The sequence below is a fragment of the Carcharodon carcharias genome, chromosome 20 (assembly GCF_017639515.1).
Source record: "Carcharodon carcharias isolate sCarCar2 chromosome 20, sCarCar2.pri, whole genome shotgun sequence".
Taxonomy (NCBI): domain Eukaryota; kingdom Metazoa; phylum Chordata; class Chondrichthyes; order Lamniformes; family Lamnidae; genus Carcharodon; species Carcharodon carcharias.
In genome coordinates, this window is record NC_054486.1 from 12,800,612 (window position 1) to 12,815,867 (window position 15,256).

General features: G+C 41.1%; 1 protein-coding gene across 8 annotated transcripts in view; it reads right to left on the reverse strand.

Moving 5' to 3' along the window:
* The window catches only part of gphnb (gephyrin b), a 432,935-nt gene that overhangs the window by 39,340 nt on the left and 378,339 nt on the right, over positions 1-15,256 (reverse strand). For all 8 annotated transcript variants that reach the window (XM_041214790.1, XM_041214785.1, XM_041214786.1 and 5 more), the window contains 2 exons: positions 8,496-8,649; positions 3,544-3,665 (listed from right to left, as the gene is read on the reverse strand). In XM_041214790.1, the coding sequence (XP_041070724.1) occupies positions 3,544-3,665; positions 8,496-8,649 (276 nt within the window). The remainder of the gene's footprint in view (positions 1-3,543; positions 3,666-8,495; positions 8,650-15,256) is intronic.

Genomic DNA, 15,256 nt, shown 5'->3' on the forward strand with positions numbered 1-15,256 from the left:
AATTCATTGCCAGTTTATTTTAATAACTAGAGGATAGCACAGTGCATTGACAATTGTGGGGGAAGCACATTTCATTTGAAACAAAAACAGAAACAGAAGTACCTGGAAAAACTCAGCAGGTCTGGCAGCATTGGCGGAGAAGAGCACAGCTGAAGTTTTGAGTCCTCATGACCCTTCAACAGAACTAAGTAAAAATAGGAAAGGGGTGAAATATTAGCTGGTTTAAGGGGTGGGGGGGGGGGTTTGTTGGGATAAGAAGCCAATAATAGGTGGAGATAACCAAAAGATGTCACAGACAAAAAGACAAAGAGGTGTTGAAGGTGGTGATATTATCTAAAGGAATGTGCTAATTAAGGATAGAAAGCAGGACAAACAAAGTACAGATAGACCTAGTGGGGGTGGGGTGGGGGAAGGAATACTAAAAGGGCTAAAAGGTCGACAACTTTGTCTTTTTGTCTGTGACATCTTTTGGTTATCTCGACCTATTACTGGCTTCTTGTCCCAACAACCTCCCCCCCACAACCAGCTTATATTTCACCCCTTTCCTATTTTTACTTAGTTCTGTTGAAGGGTCATGAGGACTCGAAACGTCAACTGTGCTCTTCTCCGCTGATGCTGCCAGACCTGCTGAGTTTTTCCAGGTATTTCTGTTTCTGTTTTGGATTTCCAGCATCTGCAGTTCTTTGCTTTTGCATTCCATTTGAACACTGGAAACCCACATTCAAAATCCAGAAGAGGGATAATAATGAATGGAAATATTCCTTCTGTCCTTGATGAGAGTTGCTTCTCTCCAGTAATCACCTATTGCCCTGAAATTCATGGAAACAATCATTTATCCCTGAGATCAGGGCAAGCATTATTTGAGCACAGCAAGCCAAAAATTGCTTCACTTGCCAACCCTTTTGAGATGCTTTTCCACTCGTAGGTGAGGTCTGAATGATACTGAATCTCGAGACAGAATGACGAGTGGGATCGTTATGTGGCAAAGGGAGACTTGATTTTCATCACTGTGGTCAAAGGCTATAGATTTTAGAAACCTCAACTGCACTTGTTAATTAAACCAAGAGCCCGTCAGATAAGAACAAGTCCTGCTTAAATACTTTAAAGAATTTATCGTAACTTAAGCTGCAGATGTACCCAATAATCAATCACTTTAGTCGAAGGGCAATACAGGCTCAAGCATCCTGCTATCATTTACAACCACAATAGATTTAAAAATTAATGCAGGAGTGCAAGTGCTGAAGGCATGCAATTAATTTTCTGAAGGGCTCTGGAGGTATGTACGGTGAGGAAAGTTTAGCTTATGGTTTTGTCTGGAATACCTTTTAGCATTTTTTAACCAATCTCGATTCTACCTTCTGAGCACAAATATTCTTCAAAAGGTTACAGATGTTTTAAGTGTGGAAATAAAAACAGTTGCACGGACTTCAGTGCAACTTTGCAGCTCCGGATTCCTGTTGAACTGCACAGCCAAAATGGCAGGACGTATCTCAGATCAAGTCATGATTAAACACATAATATGTGCAGCGTTAGGCAACATCTTTAGTACTCTGATTGATGAGACTAAAAGGGAAACTTCCAAGTGGAGGCAATGTAGAGAGGAAGCACATGGCTGATGCCTAGTGTTAGAAGTCTGAGTTATGAGGAAAAGCTGGGGATTTGGACTTTCCAATCTGGAAGGAAGATGTTTAGGATATGATCTTAAGGAGGTATAAAAGATGGTAAATGGCATGGAAAATGCAACTCCAGAATATTGCTTGAAATTAAACTGTTTAGAATAGGATGAAGGGACACAGGGCCAAGCTAATTGAAGGATTGTCTCAGGAACTTCTTCCTCACACAAAGGTCAAAATAATTTGGGGGTGGTGGGGGAGGGAGAGGGTGGTGGTGGTGGTGGTGAAGAGGACAGCTCTCCTCCCCCCCGCACCCAGAGACCACACTGGCCAACATGCTCCAGACTGACCCACCCCTCAGCCATAAAGCACTGTGGGGCTCATTAATGAGAGCTGAGTGGGACTTCCACCACAATGAGGCGTGGACGTCCTGCCCTCTGGAACTTAGCCATCAGAAAGATGTCAGTGGCCACTGTTGGAATTGCTGGTGAAGAGAGGGCCCCAAGGCTGGGGTCTTTGGCCAGGAGGGTTTGTGAAGGTTAGGGAAAGGGGCAGCTTGCGGGGGTGGGGTGGAGGGAAGAGGGTGGGTTTAAAGGAGGGAACAGGTAGGAAGCAAGGTGGTGGGGAGGGGGGTTCAAAATAAGGGTGGGGGGCATCCCATCATTGGCAAAGGGCAGACCCCAAAGAGAGACCCCTCCCCCTCCTTCCTGCCCTTTAAACATTTCAGTTGAAAAAATCAGGCTTCCCACTCCCACCCTGCTGCCCATGCCAAATGTTTTATGGCGTGGGCAGCATGTTACCAGGGCCAATTGGCTTGATAACAGGCCTAATTGACCCTTAATTGTTCATTTAAATATGGCGGGCAGGCTGCCAAAATTGGTGCCCGCCCCTCCTCCCCTCCCCTGGGTGAGTGGGAAGGTGATGGGATGGGCACCCACCCCGTTTTACATGCCCCCCCCTCCACAGGGAAGGCATATTCCATTGAAACACTTAAATGGTAATCGGATATGAAATGGGGGAGCTGGAGGACATCTGGATTGCTGTATGAATAATTATATACGCATGTTGATTTAACTATTTTAAACTTTAACTTTTGAGCAGCTTCAAATTATCTGGTTAAGTTAGTATCATTGAAACAAAACCTTAGAACTGGATTTTGATGAAGTCTCCCATCCAAACACTAGCTAATATGTTTGAACCTGCTGTGTATTTTTAGTTAGCTGTGAATAGGCTAGAAATTACAGTTGGCATGAATAATGAACATATAATGCATTGTAATGGCATTCCTCAATCCAGGACCTTACTAGAGATATTAACCCTTTCAGAGTAACCGGCAAATATAATTATTTCTGAGAGCTTCCAATGCTGACCTCCAAATCACCTGATTGGCTGACATTCCTCTGAAGCTGATCTACGGGTTGAAATGCAGATTGCCACCTTGAAGAGTTTATGGTTGGTCAATGACAACAAGACTAATCAGCAAATATTCCCTTATTCAATCCATTTAATCAGGTTTCTATTAAAAAATGTAAATTTATAAACCGTAAACTTCACTGTATACCTATTTTATCCTTCAGACCACAAAGGAGCAAGAAAGATGGAACTGCTTATGCGCTGTACATACTTGTTCACGCACTGTTGAATTCACAGGTCCAAATTCATACTTGCACTATTTTGAAGTATTGACTAACCTCTTAAAAATGTTTTAAAATAGTAGATGGAAATGTATATGAACAAATTCACTGATCAGGTTGAAAATAGCACAAAGAGGAAATTAGCAGCATAATTTGTGACAAATAATCTCAAATGTGGCATTGGTCAATTCTTAAAGAGGTGAGAAAAGCTGATGTCTTGTAAACCTGGAAGGAGCTACAATTAACAATCACATTTAGATTTTAAAAGTTGCATGATAATATATAACAGGGCTTACTTATCTCCAACAATTCCCAGGTTGATGGTTGGGTATCCATGTTCCTGAATTGTTGCCAGAAGGGTTGAACGATTGCTGTCCCGAATCTTTCCTGGTGTTAGTTCGTCCTCAGGATTCAGGAGCTGTAGGAGCAAACCATGCAGATTAAAATATCAATCGATCACTCTTGATTTACTGTTGTGAGCTGATAAACTGGTCGCACATTGCTGGATAAACCATTTTTTTTCTAGAAAAGGAAACAAACACAAAACTAAGGAGGGTTATCAGAATGGTCAAATTACCTACTAAGATAAAACCAAAATACTGCGGATGCTGGAAATCTGAATCAAAAACAGAAAATGCTGGAAAAACTCAGCAGGTCTGACAGCATCGTGGAGAGGGAAAAACAAAGTTAACGTTTCGAGTCCGTATGACCCTTCTTCAGAGCTGAAGCGAAGTGTGATTAAATTTATACTGTTTAAGGGGGGTGAGGCAGGTGGAGCTGGATAGAAGGCCAAGTGATAGGTGGGGACAAAGGAGGGATTGACAAAGATGTCAAGAACTAAAGGACAAAGGGATTGTCAATGGTGGTGGTTAGTGCTAAAAAAAGGTGCTAATAGTGGCGTAAAGGTAAGAAAGCAGAATGTGATTATAGTAGAACAAGGGTAGCATTGTGTGGGAGAACAACATGGAACAAGTGACAGCTGGCCCTGTAGGAGATGGGGTGGGGGGAGGGGGCTATGATGGGGGAAGAAACCACCTGCCCCACCTGCCTTAAACAGTATAAATTTCATCACATTTCCACTTCTCCTCAGCTCTGAAGGATTATACGGACTCAAAACCTTAACTTTGTCTTTCTCTCTCCACATATGCTATCAGACCTGCTGAGTTTTTCCAGCATTTTATGTTTTGGGTCAAATTACCTATCTTATAAATATTATCCCCACAAATAATGAGCCTAAGGCACTTGACTAATGAAGGCAAGATCACTTGCAGAAACTTTAGACACCAAGGCATCAGACAAGTTTCTCTCCCATTCCAGGTCTTAGATGGAGGGCACTTCCCCAAGAAGCCAAGCAATGTACCGTAATGAATAAGATGGCAATAATTACAAAGAATACACAATCCCATAACTCAATGAACTGCCTATCATGATCTGTACTCTGATGTTGGCTGTACATCACAATGACTGGATGATCAAATCAAACAGCATGCTCCTTTAGTTGTTCGTAACGGGCAGAGTATAGCCTGTGGACAACCAGCCCATGTTTGCAAAATCCAAAACAAAACATCAACTGTTAGATGTGACTCCATGATTGGGCAGCACCTGTTGAACAATCCCGAGTGTGCTAATAGGCACACTAACAAACAATTTAAGATAACTGGTGGAGCTCATAATGTGGCTCATTTATACTTGCTAGAAGCGACATACATTCATACATGAGGACTCATTCTCTGCAAACAAAAGGAATATGTTCAAGTCTTGTGCCTTTTTAAAAATTACCTGGGAGCTTGGGGAGCTTATAGTTCCCTGTTGCTTTCTCCAAGGCAATGGTCTGGCCAATCAGTTCACTTGTCAACCGATCAGCAACCTTTTCAACTGTAGTATAAATTGTTGTGATCGTTTTAAATTTGGCATTCTTGTGTTTGTCCTGATGAGTGCAAGACAAAAAGCTTTGGCAACATGTCTCTCATTTCAGCAATATTAAGGCCAAGACAGTATTGAACTGTAATAGCCAAAATAATAGATTACAATTCATCATTAAACTGTAGGGTGCTCTGGCTAGATTATAGTGCTCTGGCTAGACTACTGTTGACTCTGGCTAGACTTTGGGAAAGACAATGGTGTAGTAGTAATGTCACTGGACTAGTAAATCCAGAAGCCCAGGCTAATACCCTGGGGACAAGGAATCAAAAATCCCACCATGGCAGCTGGTGGAATTTAAACTCTATAAATAATCTGGAATTTAAAAGCTAGTTTCAGTAATGGTGACCATGAAACCATTGTTGATTGTTGTAAAAACCCATCTGGTTCACTGATGTCCTTTAGGGAAGGAAATCTGCCATCCTTACCCGGTTTGTGACTCCAGAGCAAATGCGGTTGACTTTTAAGAACCCTCTGAAATGGTGTGGCCACCCACTCAGTTCAAAGACAATTAGTGATGGGCAATGAATGCTGGCCTTGCCAGCGACGTCCACATCCCATGAAACAATTTTAAAAAAACTTGAGGTCCACATCCAATTCTGGTTGACAAAACATCAGAGAGACATTCAGGCGTTGGAAGCAATGCAGAGAAACATCACCACACTGACCATTTTGTTATGGGGAAAGGCTGGATGGAGAAATAAGGTGGTAAGGGTTAAAACCAGTAACATTTGGTACTGATACCAGGAATTTCTTCTTTACACAACATTTTCAATACGTGGATTGGACTTGCAGATGGAAGAATGGAAGTGAAAACCTTGGCATTATTTAAGAAATAAATGAATGTGGAAATGGGATGGGTGGTAGGGGGTGCATCTGGATGCATACATTAGGATGGGCCAAAGGCTATTCCTAATCTAGTTATCTTGTGATACCTGTATTCTAGTGTCATGTGGGTTAATGTGGGATAAAGAAGAAATGTGACTCGCAGCTGAAAATGTATGAGTTGTGGGTTGAGCTTAGTTTTAGTTCATGAAAAATGCATTGTCTTGGGTATTCTTTTATAGCTTGTTGGAAAGTGCACGTGCACAGATCAAGGACTCAGACCTATCTCGCTTACAAGAAACTTCAAAGTACCTCTCCTCTGATTGCAAGAAATGAAATAGGAAACTAAGTTATGAACAATTGTTTGGATGAACTTGCATTCTATCACTCAGCAGTACAAAAGATGGGGAGAGCAAAATACTGTGTCACCTGTGGATGATTTATCGTTAATGTGTACCGTGATCGCAGTAAAAAACGGTCCAAATTTGCTTTTTAATTTGCTGACTAAATGAAAACTGAGCTCAGCCACCCTTGTTAACTCTTTATCCAGTGTTATTAGCTCTGCAAAAATTTCCTTATCAGTAACTTTAAAAATAAATGAATCATATGGGAAAGTTAAAATCTAACCTGCAAAAAAAAACATAATTGAAATGTTTAAGCTGTAAAATTGAATATTTACAGATTGGAAATACAGTTGGAACCCAGGAACCTAGTGTTTGAGGAAAGGATTTCTGATCTTAGAAAATGTTTATTTCAATTTTTTAGGCATGCATCATTTCTCAATTATTTCCAAGTTCTCCTCCCGCTGAATGGAGATGATTACAGAGGTCTCCTCTGTTCTTGATTACTAGGAACATCCATTTTCACTTCCCTCTCGGCCCGTGGATGAAACTGCGAGTCTAATTCCATCTTATTGTTCTGTCTGCTTCAGTGTTTTCTACTTCATCACTGCCTTGCTCCAAAACATTATAAACTGGGATGTTATTAAATTGAGATGATGAGGTTTTGTTTATTGGAGAGGTTGGGATTGTTCTCCTTGGAGGAGAGAAGGCTAAAAGGAGATTTGATAGTTCAAAATCATGAGGGGGCTGGACAGAGAAGATAGGGAGAAGCTGTCCCTGCTCGCAAAAGGATCGAGAATGACAGGACACAGATTTAAAGTGATTTGCAAAAGAAGCAAATGGGGGGTAAGAAAAAACTTTATCACACAGTGAGTGGTTCAGGTCTGGAATGCACTGCCTGAAAGTGTGGTGGAGGCAGGTTCAATCGAGGCATTCGAGATGATTATTTGAATGTGCAGGGTTATGGGGAAAAGGCAAGAGAATTGCACTAAGTCATAATGCTCATTCGAAGAGCTGATGCAGACACAATGGGCCGAATGGCCTCCTACTGCACTAACAGTTTTGTGATCATGGACAGAAACAAAACATAAATCACGCCAGTAGAATTTTAAGCAATTAAAAATGAAATTTCCTCAAAGTTAAATAGAAATGACAGCTTTTGTGTTGCATCAATATTTAAAACAAAAGTGAACTGCCCGTTAAAGCAAGTCCACTGTACTCAAATAAAATAAAAACACAAAGTGCTGGAAAAGCTCAGCAGGTCTGGCAGTGTCTGTGGAGAGAGAAACAGAGTTAACGTTTCGAGTCCAATGTGACAATTATTCGAAGAAGAACTTGAAGCGTTAACTATGTTTTTCTCACTCCACAGATGCTGCCAGACCTGCTGAGTTTTTACAGCATAAGACCACAAGACATAGGAGCAGAAATTAGGCCATTTGGCCCATCGAGTCTGCTCCGCCATTCAATCATGGCTGATAAGTTTCTCAACCCATTCTCCTGCCTTCTCTCTGTAACCTTTGATCCCCTTACCAATCAAGAACCTATCTATCTCGGTCTTAAATACACTCAATGACCTGGCCTCTACAGCCTTCTGTGGCAATGAATTCCATAGATTCACCACTCTCTGGCTAAAGAAGTTTCTCCTCATCTCTGTTCTAAAAGGTCTTCCCTTTACTCTGAGGCTGTGTCCTCGGGTCCTAGTCTCTCCTACTAATGGAAACATTAGTTTTACTTACTGTTTTTCTTTCAGATCTCCAGCATTTGCAGTATTTTGCTTTTATCTCACTGTATTTAATTGCTAGCTCAAAAAAAAATTGGGCGGTTCCTGAAAAATTGTGAAATCACTGTCACTTTTTAAAACAAACCTAGCTTAAACTGTTCACCGGTTTTAAAAAAAATAGAATAAGCAGGAAACCAGCAGTGTAAGAAACAGAGATTGTTTCCACCCCCCCTCTCCTTACATTGTAAACTCTACTCTGATTGTATTTTTATTTGATAACTCTCTAGATTGATATCACTGCTCACTAAATCAACTGGTCTAACTTGACTGATCGTTTTGGTTAAAATTAAGAGGGTTCTGTGTGTTCTGAATTTAAACGCATGTACACGCAAGCGGTTAGATCACCCTCCCCGCCCACAAACTCAGAGGTAATAAAGCTTACTTCATTTCCTGTGGACATCACTGCCACCACAGGAAACTTGTGAACTTCGACTTCAGTCACCCCAACCGTTGCTAGAAGGCCGATCTCGGAAGGCCCCATGTGGGTACCTTTTGCCAGGACACATTCGCCTCTTTTGATGTCGTGGCCTATTGGTCTAAGAGATAAAAGGGGGAAAGGAAAACAATCATCAAATTCCAATAGTGATTCTGAATTTAAAAAAAAAACACAAAAACGTGACTGACACTAATCTGAATTACTGTTGGGTTACCAAAGCACCTCATCAAAGTATTCAACCAATCATTGTCCCAACTTATTCATCAATCCTGAATTTTATTCAAGACGAAATTTTATGTTTTCCCCTACATATTATCATCACTGTTCCCACATTCAATAATGTTGTATCTTATTAGCAAAGAAAGGTATGGCGAAATTGAACAGAAAATGCTGGAAAAACTCAGCAGGTCTGGCAGCATCTGTGGAGAGAGAAACTGAGTTAACATTTCAAGTCCAGTATGACTCTTCTTCAGAACTTCTAATGTTCTCAGGAATTAACACATAACAAGGAGCTGATTCAAATGCATTACAATACTGCAGGACACACGCATTTGGATTTATATAAATCTAAACAGCTAAATTGCTACTTGCACTGATCAACACGTGCCCTCACACACACCCTGGGATACACTCCTTCCCCAGTACAGCCCTCACCCTGCAACCTCTTCCCTTGCCTGAGGCCACTTCTCCCCCATCCCCAAGCAAGCCCTAGCCCTGCAGCAATTGAAAGGTCGCCCACATATGGCTGAACTGGTAGGTAGAGACCTGCCCGTGAGCCCCCCTAAAATTGATGTGGTGCTGCCTGTGAATCCTGGCGCTGATGACTTTTTTTGATTCATTTGTTCCTTTGTTTGTAATATCATCTGCTTTTCTTTATAACAGTTAGACTGTGGCAGCTGTTGCCTTTGAAGTGCCCTGGCCAATTCCAAATTTCCTGAACTGCTGTCACATTTATGAATATTTTCCGAAATTAACTTTCAATGAGGAGGTGATTCAGATACATTAAGCCAGGTCTACAGCGTGAACAGCAGTGGACGATGAGCATGGATGGCTACTTGAGTATCCAAAACGGCCGGTTCGTTTAATATGACTTAAGCAGCACCCTTACAAAATTAATGCTACTGGGGATGGCAAGCCGTCAGTGCCATTTGTCAGATATAGAGAGCTGTCGGGGATAAACAGGGACGGTGTGAGTGATGGAGACGATATTTCAATGAAGAGCAACAAGGATAATTACAGGATTTAAGTCTCGAGGAGAGATTCACAGAAGTTAACTTATTACTGTGGAGAAAAGATGACTGAAAGGAAAATGATTCAAAATGTCAAGCAATGTGGATAACACAACCATAAACTGATTATTCAAAAGGCCATGAGCAGAGAGTATGTACAAAAGTGACGTGCCTCAAGTGAGGCTAGGGATTGAAAGAATTGTCTTCCCACGATGTAGGTCTGTAGAACGCTCGAAAGCGCTTTGCAAGTGCTTTATCAAACAAATTTGACATTGAGCTACAATTGTGGATAATAGGACAGGTGACCAAAGTTGGATGTTTTAAGGAGCATCTTAAAGGTAGTTTTACACTGTTATTTATAATTAAGGAATGACAGAATTGTTACAGTGTAGACAAAGGTCATTCAGCCAATCATGTTTGCGCCGGCTCTCCAAATAAGCAATTCACCTAGTGCCATTCTCCCACTTTCTCCCTGTAGTCCTGCACATTCTTCCTTTTCAGATAACCATCTGATTCCCTTTTGAATGCCTTGATTCAACCTGCCTCCACCACACTCACAGGCAGTGCTTTCCAGACCCTAACCACTCACTGTATGAAAAAGTTTTTTGTCATGTTGCTTTTGCTTCTTTTGCCAATTACTTTAAATCTGTGCTCTCTGGTTCTTGGTCCTTTCATGAGTTGCAGCAAGTGTTCTGGGATTTTGGGAAGTAGAGAAGCACTGCATTTTTCTCTGCACTACAGGCTGTAGAGCTGAGTAAAACTGAAACACTAATGGGGAGATGATATAATTTCAGGTCGGTTTGCATTATAAATGTGGATATTGGAAATTATCATGGAACAAGCTGATGTGGGATAAATGATTAATGTTAAATATGCAAATATATAGTCTACATCATCAGTGATGTAAGATCACATGACAAAAGAGCATGGAGAGAGATAGTGCCATGTAGAGCCTTGTGCTAAGCCTCTATAGTAGATAGTATTATGCTCAATAGAAGGTAGAGTTTACCAACAGTCTTGCCTCCAGCAGTACCTATAAGTTAAAATCATGAACAACTCCATCTAAGAACCACAATGATAACAGAGCTGATACTAAAAGTGTATGCAGATCTAATGTGTTAAATACTATTCTTATAGAGCCCATGCTCCTTGCAATGTTAACAGCAGAAAATTTATTCCATGTGAAAGTTATAATGAGACAGTTTGGTGATAAACATCTAGTAAAATTCTAGGAAAAGTATTTATGATAGCTATTTTGTTTATTGGCCATCTTTAAAATAAGATGTTCAAGAACACTGGGAAAAGTAAGAGTGCAAATAATATCTTTTAATTTTCAAGGTCACTTCCTCAACAAGTTTTTCCGTGGCCACTTCCACAAGTTGTAGATTTTTTCCACACCTGCTTTGGTTACAGTTGAATGATCAACAATTTCATGAAGGGATGCAAATGAGAATCTTCACAGAATAGGCTGAAACCTTGAAATCTATTACCATTGACAGTTTTAGTCAAACAGGAATAATGATGCTATGAATATTGATGGAACAATATTGGCTAATAATGGTTTTATAATTGCAAAAAGTATTTCAGATTCAAAACCAATTTTAAAACTAACCTCGTGTTATATAACACTGGCATTCAGTTCAAGAAAATAAGTTTGAGGACAGCATGCTCCAGTGCAGTGCTGAGGGATCACTACACTGACGGAGGTGCAGTCTTTCCAATGAGAAATTTAACCGCGGCCTCGCCTGGCTGCTCGGGTAGATGTGAAAGATCCCATGGCACTATTTTGAAGAACAGTAAGAGAATTATCCCCGGTGCCCTGGCCAATATTTATCCCTCAATCAACATCACAAAAAATGGATTATCTGGTCATTATCACAATGCTGCTTGAGCTCAAACTAGCTGCTGCATTTCCTACATTACACTTCAAAAAGCACTTTATTGGCTGTAAACCGTTTTGAGATATTCAATGGTTGTGAAAAGCGCTACAGAAAGGCAATTCTTCCTTTCTTTATAAAACTGTTCAGTCTGCAACATCCTCTGTATTTCGTGACTCATCAACTGGTATAGCAATTAATCTCAAAAGCGCAATATCTACCAAGTCTTCTAAGTAGCCATAGAAACTGCATTTACAAGCGGGAGCTGGGGGCTTCCTGCTGGATTCCTGACATGCTGTCAATTTCAGCTCTTATAACCACTTGCCCACTCCCAAACTCGCAGTATCATAGTATCTTTACAGGGCAGAAGAAAGCCACTCAGCTCATTGAGTCTGCAATGGGTCTCTGAAAGAGCATTCCACCTAATCCTACAACCCTGCCTTATCCCTGTAACCTTGCACTTCTCTCTGTTAAGGTAGCAATCCAATTCCCTTTTGAATACCTCGATCGAACCTGTCTCCACTACCCTTTCAGGAAGTTTGTCCTAGACTCCAAACACCCTCTGGGTGAAAAAATGGTTCCTCACATTACATTTAATCCTTTTGCCAATTATTTTGAATCTGTGCCCTCCAGTTTTTGATGTTCTCCTGAGTGGGAACAGTTCCTCACTATTTACCCTGTCCATACCCCTCATTCATTTCGTTCGGCTAAAATCTCCCCTGCCCCCAAGCTTCTTTTAAACTCTAAGCCAATCAACCCAGAAAAGTTGATTCAACCAAGGGAACAGTGCAATCCAGGTTCATTCAACGTTTACTGTTTGCACTGCAGAAACTGTTCAGTGTCTTTACATCGACGAGGCCAGGCCACGAATTCAGCATATGATTGATATTCTAGTTAGACATCATAGCAAGGATCCAAGATGTCCACATTATATAGCTTATTAATATAATAAAAAGGCTTTGTTTACAAGAGGTCAGTGCGGAGCAGAAAATAATCACGTCCAATGTGCTTAACCTCAAGTGCCAAGAATATCAATCAGCAGATCTGCACTGTAGCTTCACTTAGCACATCTGGTAGAAATTACAGTGAAAACCACTCTTTATATGTCTTGAATTGTTGCATTCCAGCCATTATAATTTTTCCCCTCAAAAGTAATATTTCTTCTGTGGGGATTCCTGTTCAAATATCACTCTTTCTCTCTGCAAATTCTTGACCCTCTTATTAAAGAATGTGCCACCTTACTGACACGAGAATACGAGTAAATACAACAGCATGCTGTGTGAGCATGACTGATGGAAGTCCAAACTGCAGAATAGGTGCGCTGATAACTTTTCCCCACATTGGCTTTTTGACTTTCATTTTTGACTTGTGAAAACTGTACTCAGGAGCATGAATGGATGCCACAAGCAAGATCTTCTGCTGACCAACCCCCACTTTCATGGTAATAATCAGATAGACAGCAACAGCAAAAGCCTTGGAAATCAATAATAGCATATCTCAGCCCATTTTAGCGTTCATCCTTTTTTCCAATGCAATTTTGCTTGCATGCCTTGATAAACAAACCAGTTGTCCAGAATTGCGAATTACAATAGAGATGGCAGAACATCACGTTAAGAGTCTAAACTGACCATAACAAGTGCATTAAAATATATTTTCAACATTTCTCTTAAATACTACTGTTGTTGACTAATTTGGTTTTTACTTTTGTGCTGTTTGCTGAGGGCACATCCAACAGCGCACAGCATCTGTACCATTGCCAATGTTCCTCTACTTTTGCTTCATGGAAGAGAAGGAGCAACAGCAGCAACTGAGGGACACTGGACTGGTAAGGTGTGGGCTGCACGGAACCCACCGCTTGGTATCCCTCATACCAGATTTTACAGGTCGAGATGCTCAAAGTGCATTTTAACAAATTGCAGCATCTGTGGAGGTTGTGTTTTCCAATGCTATCCAACTCTGAGCCGTTACATGCATCATAAGTAGATCTGCACCTCTCTCCATCATAGGCACTCTTCTGCTGGTGGTTGTTGTTGTCAGCAATGCCCTTAGTTTCCATTCTATTTTGCTAATCTAGGCTGTTTTAAGAACATATTTAATATTAGCTTAACAGCTGTGCACCAAAGCAGCAAGCAATTGACGGAAAAGTACTGTTCTGTCAAGCTTAAAGTCTAGTCTTCCCCATGGGCAAGAGGACAGGGCACTGTATATTGCAGAGTGGTCGGAGTCTCATGTGTTCAAGGAATCACATATCGCATGAGGAACATTCATCCATCAAAGTCATCAATGAGCACACTATTGGCAGTTTGGAGTGATGCTGCAGGCATCTGGCTTGATCAGCGGTTGTGCTCCAAAACTGGCTGGCTAAAGTCTCAAAGATCATGGCGGTGTCCTGTGTGTCACACAATTCTGTCTTTATAGAGAATGAGGACCTCTATGTTATAATTTGCTGCTCATTTACTGATTAAAGGAGGAATCTGGAGCCAGTCTTTCCTGGACATAGTTTTATTCATAAAACCCAAACAACACAGGCACAAACTCCCTTTTCCTCTCCACTCACAGGTGGAAACCGGTTCTTATATATACCTAAGAATAATGCCCTAACCTTTCCCCAATTACTTACAGCTAAAGCGTGCACTTCATTGTGACAGGACTGCAACATTAACACCTGTGGGTAGCAGGGCAAGAGGAACAGCAGCAACAATAGCCTTAAAAAAATTGCTGCCACCTAGAATGCACATTTATACCAAATAAGGAAGGCCTCTGGATGTCAACAAGCCACAGCATTTACATTCTTATGTACATCTTCCTCCTTCCCACTGATAATAAGGTGTCATCATTAATCGCTTCTCTGGATGCCTCAAGCACAGTTCTCATTCATGCCACGTGATGACATTAACTTCTAAAATCTGCAAGAAATAATTCATAGGCAGAAACCTTGGCCCATCTATAAATGTGTTGAGTATCCTTACTGTACATTTGCCTTGTGCTTCTGAACATAGTGCTTTGTCTTAGTGTCCTGGCTAGTATTTATTCCTCAGTCAATGTCACCAGATCACAGATTAACTTGTCAGAATCACATTGCTGTTGTGGGACTTCACTGTGCCTTAATTTGTTGCTGCAATTCTGACATTAAAATAGTGACCACACTTTTGAAAGTACTTAATTAGGTGTAAAGCCTTTTGGGTCATGCCAAGGTCATAAAAGCCACTATATAAATGTAAGTCTTTCTTTTCAGTGTCAGTATCCAGCCCTGTGCTTGCTGCAAACTGTGTAGTTAGAATGGTCACCGAATGCTGCACTCCAACAGGAATCTCCTGGGTCTGAGGTGGCCTTGTGTCTTGTGCTGCTGCAATGGCAGCCTGGCACTGTGTATTTTCAGCCATCTGTCCCACTACTGCTCCAGAATGGGCTGTAATACTGCAAATATGAATACATGGGTAGTGGATTCCTCCATCTGATCAGCTGGCTGATACAACACTCAGTATCAACACCTATGTCAGATGCTCTACAAACATGCTTCTCCAACAGCATGACATTTCTCATCTGGACCCCTTGGCTCTTTGTCCAAGGGAAAACATATCTGGTCTTCCAGCTAACAATA